The sequence below is a fragment of the Electrophorus electricus genome, chromosome 16 (genome assembly GCF_013358815.1).
Source record: "Electrophorus electricus isolate fEleEle1 chromosome 16, fEleEle1.pri, whole genome shotgun sequence".
In the NCBI taxonomy this organism is placed as follows: domain Eukaryota; kingdom Metazoa; phylum Chordata; class Actinopteri; order Gymnotiformes; family Gymnotidae; genus Electrophorus; species Electrophorus electricus.
This window is the reverse complement of record NC_049550.1, coordinates 3,887,181-3,894,680: the sequence shown is the minus strand read 5'-3', so window position 1 is coordinate 3,894,680 and position 7,500 is coordinate 3,887,181. Positions and strand designations below refer to the sequence as shown.

At 45.1% G+C, this 7,500-nt stretch overlaps 1 protein-coding gene across 2 annotated transcripts in view; it reads right to left on the bottom strand.

Annotated features, from left to right (window-relative positions):
- Positions 1-7,500, bottom strand: part of nrp2a (neuropilin 2a) — a 58,188-nt gene that overhangs the window by 23,283 nt on the left and 27,405 nt on the right. For both annotated transcript variants that reach the window (XM_035534693.1, XM_035534694.1), the window contains exons 8-10: positions 2,391-2,535; positions 1,263-1,612; positions 1-63 (exon numbers count right to left, since the gene is read on the bottom strand). The exon at positions 1-63 is cut by the window's left edge and continues 82 nt beyond it. In XM_035534693.1, the coding sequence (XP_035390586.1) occupies positions 1-63; positions 1,263-1,612; positions 2,391-2,535 (558 nt within the window). The remainder of the gene's footprint in view (positions 64-1,262; positions 1,613-2,390; positions 2,536-7,500) is intronic.

Here is a 7,500-nt window from a genome sequence, read left to right as displayed (position 1 = left end):
CGCCACCGTCTCCTCGAAGCGCCGCAGTTCAGGTGTGTCGAAGTGACTGTTCCCCTCAAACACCTGCAGGACAAACAGGACCCTTCAGCTGCTGTGCATGCAGGTGAGGAGAGGTCCGTTAGCAAGACCCGAGACCACTTGCACCGTTCACGCTCACCAAAATGGCCTTTCTTTCCAGTGTCTTGTGTTAGTGTGAAAGGACAGATTTTCACAGGCAATAAAGAATCTCATCACCACACTTACCATCAACAGAAGCACATACCAGTTACACACTGAGATAAGTACCAGAATAAATCTAACTACACTTCTCATCAGGGTCGACCAGGGAAGTTTGAGCACATCTACATTTACAGCGTTTGGCAGACACTCTTACCCAGAATTACTTGCATGTACAGTGCCTAGGGATCAAACCCCTGACGTCAGCCTTGCCAACGTCCTTTGCGCCCTGCTTCAGTAAGTGAGCTACAGAAACCACCCGGTCTCATGTTTGCTAGGTAGGAACACAGCACTGTGGCCAGTTTAATTACTTTTACTCATCTCTTTCATGTTTACTTCATTCATGCCTTAACAATCTTTCCAGCCGTTACTGAAAGGACTTTTTTAGACCGCCATTTGATCCTGCACATGCAGAACCTTTTGCAGGGGATGGGACTTTATCTGAAGCGTGACTGAGGGAACAACGGGCAATTCGGTGGGTGATGGGTGAGAAGCACAGGGGGCCGTTTCGCATATGCTGAAATATTTTTTCACTCCATCAGGGTGAGCAGTAGCGCTGGGGCATTTCTTAACGTGCCGTCTGACCAGATTTGGAGAAGAGCTGGTCGTCCAAATTTAGGGAACTAGCAATCGTTGATAGATATCAACCAAATTAGGTCAGGCAGGCCTCTAGTCTTAACTTGCTGTCATGGACTGAGGTAATATTTCAATATGGACTGAGGCCTTAGGAATTCTGGGTATTAAAAAGGATGATTCTGATAAGCTAGAAAACTTGCGCATATATATATATATATAGAGTGCTTTTCTAATTGGGTTTTAACTTTTAACTTAAGATGAAGAGTAAATAAACTATATGGTTATTGGCTGGTTAAACATTTCCATTTTGGAATTTTGAAAACATTTTTAAAAGTATGAAGAACAATCTCTTCAACACTGGTTTCCCCTTGAAAGTCAAATTCCAAACCCCAAATCCTTCTTGGGTAATTGCCTATTAATCACACCAATTCTAGGTGTGCATAGACACACACCCATGCACAAAAACACACCTTGGGCATGCTGGTCTTGCTGTCCATCACAAAGTTCCAGTCCTTCCCATTGAGGCTGTGGGCCAGGCGGTACTTGCGGACGAAGGCTCGATTCTCGGAGCTGGTGGTCCCCTCTCCGCTGCGCGCTCCCTGGGTGATAAGCCCACGCACCATCTTGGGGCTGCCCAGGTCCACCTGGAGCCACTCCTCGCCAGCCAGGGGCTGTGTGGGGCCTGGGAACCAGCCCGACCTGCTGGCCACCAGGCGCGCTGCCCCCGGCGTCCAGTGCAGGTCCCTCACCGAGGAAGCTGAGATCTGGGAGTCAGGCAGCAGGCCCGAGAGCATGCCCTGGAGCTCTGAGCAAGGTGCGTCTGTAAGAAAAGGGTTTTATTGGTGGGGATGGGTGGTTGACAGAGAGGAGGGTGTGAGAGAGAGAGAGAGAGAGAGAGAGAGAGAGAGAGAGAGAGAGAGAGAGAGAGGGAGAGAGAGAGGGATGGATAAAAGAACAAGCCATGTTAGGAAGAAAGGGTAAAGAAGAAAGAGAAACGCAGTCATAAGAGGAACAGATACGAGAAGGCAGGGGAGAGGAGGAGAGGAGGAGAGGGGGAGGAACGGATGGAGAAAAGACAGTAAGTGGGGGAACGAGACACGGAGAAGCAATGTCAGAGAAGAAGTGGAGAGAATGAGAGTATGTAAAATGTGTTGGTGGAAAGAAACGGTCAAATTGAGCAGGCAACGGAGACAGGAGAGGGGAGAGTGCCAAGAGACAGATAGCGGGAAAAACGAGAGGAAGAGAGTGTGAGTCTTAGGTAGCTTAACCTTTCAGGGAGGTGCACATCAATGTTTCATGCTGTGATATCACAGCAGGAGTGACACTACTGCTAGGTTTAAGCAATACAGACCAAGCAGGACTGAAACGTGCGCACCACCCTACATCAGAGAATCAGAAGAACCACGCTATTGTAGTTAAGTGCCGTTTTTCAAAAAAGCTAATTTTGCTGCCACTATGGAGATGGATGCTGTTACATTTATCATTTATGAATTCATAAAGTGTATATTTTGTGTATGACTTTGACTGAACTGACAAAAAAAATATATATATATATTTACACATTAATCCTTTAGGTTTTTACAAAGTACAGCACACACCTGTGATCTGGCAGCCGTAGAGCTCGAAGCGCAGGGCAATGCCGTTCTTCCAGGTCTGTGGCCGGATGCGGACGTAACGGGCCAGGACCGGTTGCGGCACGCGGTTCAGCACCACCTCCAATGGGTCTGTGTTGGCGTGGAAGACCTGGGGAAGAGGGGCGTCGCCCCAGTTATCCTGGGGTGTGGGGGAGGAGCTCAGCCCTCAGCTTAAAAGTTGATTTAGCCAGACCAGGCGCAATAGTGTGGCCCTCATCAGTGAAACATGTTGGCTTAGCACCTTCATCAACTGACCTTAGCTTCGCTGATTGCTGACCTTAAGTCATGGTTACACAAACAAACACTTTTATCATTCTTCTATATCTCCATTTCTGTAATAACACCAAAATCACCGGAGTAGTGATTTCACCAGACAGAGCTCCCTTATGCCAAAGGTATGTGCAAAAGTGATGCATTTCCTTCCTGAATGAGGCACATCCTCTCATAGTTCCCATTTAATCGCAATGAGTCATCATCCATTATTGTGTAACAATAGAGCATCTCGTTGGTATCCGAATCACCAAGAACCAAACAGATCAATGTGACGCCAGTTCCTGTCTGGTCATTTTCAGGTATTGCTCTCCAGCAATACTCAAATGTTCCTGCGTCCTTCCGCAGTGCTTTCTGTCTGAAGCACAAAGAGAAACAGTATGAGTAGCTCAGAACATGTTGCCAAGCAACTGGGAAAATGGGTAGGCAACTGGTCCCCCCCAAAAAAAAGTTTCATTCACCAAATGATCGATTTAGCATCTGTGCACTTACGAAACAAAAATCCAACATCAATCATGCAGTTCCACTTTTGTGCAAAATCTCCACAAACACTGTCCAAGCAAATTAAGAACCTCATCACAAGTAGTCCAGATCAAAAAGTAGCCACTCCTCACAATTCCGGTTTCCATGGTGAATAACCTCTTACTCTTTCCCCAGTCTTGTTTCCCTTTTCCTGCTCTCCCTCCCTGTTTTTCTAGAAGCCACGCACCACAGAACATGAAATTTCAGGACTCTGAAGTGGAAGACGATAAGTCCTAGATAAGACTGGGGACTTGTGGGAAACGTAGGCTGAAGAACTCGCCATGCAGAACCAAAGGACTGGGAGAGGAACTCTATATCAACCCATGGGAAAGCCACTCTGATGTATGAGGGAAACATAAGGGTGGGAATGTGGGAATTGGAGTTTTACATAATGATCCTGCTGAATGTGGAAGCCACGGAGGTCTGCTGGACAGGCTTGAGGCTTGACACCAACATGCGGCCTGAAGACTTTGTTTTTTATGGAATGATCTGACAATACTACTACTTCTACTACTGATAATAATATAAATAATAATCTAAAATATCTTCATTTGTACAGAAGCTTTTACATAGTGAATCTTGGGATCCACCTCTCCACACCCAGGGTGGCTGGGTAACCCCCAGCCCTGCTCCTGCCCCCATTTATGGGATGCCAGGATCCACCCTCTGAACCCCTCAAGAGCACTGCAGACAAAATGCTGTCCCAAATATGAATACATTGTATTTGTAACATTTATTTTAATTTTTTTTTGGCATATACCCTCCCAAGGTGATCGATCTCAGGATGTAACAAGCTGTATTATTCCTCTGTATTTGACGTGAAGCACTCTGAATTGCCACTGTATGAGAAGAGCTACACAAATAAACATGCCTTGCCTTGTTGGAGGCCTTTCAGTTGTGCACTTCAAGCTGCACATGGGCTGGGTGAACACTCAGACATTATCGTACGTCCTTGCATGGATTTGCTTCTGGGGGAGATCTGATGAATGAAGGATGGCTCCAGCCAACTGACAAACATTTTTCAACCACGACAAAGGCAGATATACTTACATACCTCCACTCACAACTTCCACATGCATTATTTACCACTCAACCCTGCCCATGTCAGGTGTTACCAGTAGGACCGGAGAAATAGACTGGGACTGTGAGCAGGGATATGCTTCACTTGATATGCAGCATGCCATTTGAAGCTATATTCATCTTTCTATTTCTTAGCATTTCTTAGTCACTCTGTCTCTCACTTTCTCTCTCAGTCTGTTTTTCCCCTAAATCTAATAGCCAACAGCAAGAATATGGTTCTGAGGAGTCCATATGGCAGACCGCATCTATGTTTATGTGTCTTTCCTCTCACTGTCTGCTCAAGGCTCTGCAGGCTTCTGTGTGTGTGTGTGTGTGTGTGTGTGTGTGTGTGTGTGTGTGTGTGTGTGTGCTGTATCAAAGAGGACCCTTGCAAAGAAACATACCTGTAATGGTTCAGTGGGACAATGAAATCAGATATGAAATCAGAGAGTGAGCTGGCTGAACCAGGAAGATAAACAGAAAGACTAGATGGACAACTAGCGCTACAAAACAAACAGTTGGCTGTCGCCAATTAGTCAACAGGAAATACAGGAAGCACAATGAAAAAAGTAAGATAAAAATATTCATGAGTTTTAAGAACACAGTGGGAAAGCAGCTGCAAAACTAAAGAGCTAAAAACCTTAAGAGAAAAGGAAAATACTGTAGAAAATTATAGAAGAGATGGACTTGTTTCTAACCACTAAAGATAAAGGTTTAGGATACATGATGATATGGTTTAAGTGAAGTACTGAATTGCCAATACCCATTGTTTTGGTTCTGTCTACCTTAAGGTGAAAGATTCTAGGAATAGCTCCACCATGGTCTTTGACATGCACCAATGGACCTAATTATCAGGCCAAAGGTTAATAAGGCACAGAAATGAGATATGTGCAACACGAGAATCCAGGCAGTCATCATAAGAATAGGCCATGTATATTGAAATCAGTTGATGTAATACAGAAATAAGATGGGTGCATATTTAGTCCATCATATTACATCCAAAATACCATGAGTGCTTTTTGCCAACTGTGAACCCCAGAAAATCCCAGTAATATCTTATTTACCTTACACCTAATTTTGTGCTTTAGGCAGCCATCTGTAATTATGTAAGCATATTTACAGTGCTACTGCAGTACATCTGCTAATAAAAAGACAAATATGGGTGGGTAACATACTTCTGCTTGGCTTGGCAGTTATTTGTGTGGCTACCACACTAAAACTCCCACACCATTTCTCATGTACAAGATTTTGGGAATTATGGAGATACGCTGATTAGCTAAATGATGAGCTTTACATGAGGAGCTCATCTTTTCACCAAGGGCCAGAATCTGCCTGACAACAGTACTGAGAGCAGGGAGACTCCTTGCGTGATGTAGAAAGTCTCTCATCCATTTGAACGATGAAGACTAGCTGGAGTAAATTAAATAATTTAGTTGAACGTGCTGTGTCTCAATGAGTGACAGGTCATGAAAATGTAATGACCCCATCCTGTGTCCCTTATAAGTGTGTGTGCATCTGTGTGTGTGTGGGGGGGGGGGGGGGGGGGGGAAGGAAAGGTCTCTAAGTCTTTTAAGTATTCACGACCTTGGGTCTAGTTTGTACAAAAGACGAAAGTGGGGCAAACAGGAAGAAGCGAAAGAACACGAAACCTGTCGAAGACCCCGAATAAGAGAATGGGCTGATACAACACCCCAAAACTCCACTGCTCCCCAGCATCCCTGCCGAAAGTAACGACAAGAGGGAGGCACCAGCTCGATCGGCTGCCCGTTTGAGACGTTCCTTTCTTCTCAGTCCCCCTGTCTCCATGCCATGCCTTGCTCAAGCTCCATGCAAATGAAGCTGTAGAGAGCAAGAGCTGGTTCTTGTTGGAGATATATGTGTTATATATATATATATATATTGAGGTACTTAGTATTACACAGTGCTTCTTACTATCCTCCACCCTCCTCTCCATTATCCCTCCATCACCCCCACCTCTCTCAGGCACAGGGACCACAGAGGGGGGATAAATCGCTTTGTGTGCTGTTTCTTTCTGCAGCCGTGAGAGTGTGTGACAGATATATTGCTTGCCTTGTAAGATGAATATATAGAAATTTCCATGATAAACAGGATGTGTAGCTGTCATCAGGCCTGTGGGATTTTTGTGACTATTTATGAAAACGTGAAAATGTTTATGTAAATGGCCCTGAATGTTATGGTTTGTGCGTGTATACATCAGACAACAGGCCACAAATGAGGAACGTGTGTGTGTGTGTGTGTGTGTGTGTGTGTGTGTGTGTGTGTGTGTGTGTGTGTATCTGTGTATGTGTGTGTGTGTGCACGTATGTGTGCATGTGTGTGTGTGTCACATGCCCGACGAATGAGAGAGAGAGGCTTAAGGTCCAAACAATTAATTGCCTCATGCAACTTTGATCAACAGCTGTGGCTGTAAACAAACGTGGCCCAGAATAGAGTGTCTGCATTGTGTCTTGTTATCTCACTGTCTTGAGAATTTCCCATTTGTATAGCCCCGGACAACATGTCTCCTGACATGTGTCCATGCAGGACACAATCCTCCACCCCCTGCTGCAGAAGAGACTCCTCATGGTGCCCCCACCTAACATGCAAACAACTGCTTGCTGCTGTGCGCTCTGCTAACCAGCAGTTACCACTACAAGTCATCTACTAGCAGCGATCAGCAGAAAGAGGCCCCCGAGCTCTGGAACGCCATAACCTTGAGTGATTTCTGACCTACTTGTCAAGATTTCATGAGTCTTGTTCTCCTGTGACAATACCCGTGTGTGTCAGGGTTTCTTTTTTCTTTCTCCTCAAAACAGGCACATTTTCTAAAAATGATTATTCACTCTGAGGAATTGTATCAGCTCCCATTCTCTTCAGCTAAAAGCATTAAAAGGCCTTCCACCCTCCAATTAGTTAAGTTTGAAAACCCTAGCATGTCCCTCGTGAGGACAATAGCTACCCAGAGATAAAGTGTCCAAGTTATGATGCATAGGCGTCCTTATACTTTAATAGATAACTCTGTGGAGAGGATGCCCTTGGGCCCATGATAAATATTCGGTCCAGGCTGCAGGTCAGCACTGGCAATCTGAGCATTCACGCTCAGCTCACTCTCAGCCAGGAAGACTAATCTCTTAATCAAAAGCAGACCTAATCCAACATGACAAGGTTAATCCCGACATGTTTATTACTGGACTTTTGTGATGTTGTGATTAAACCATCTGGC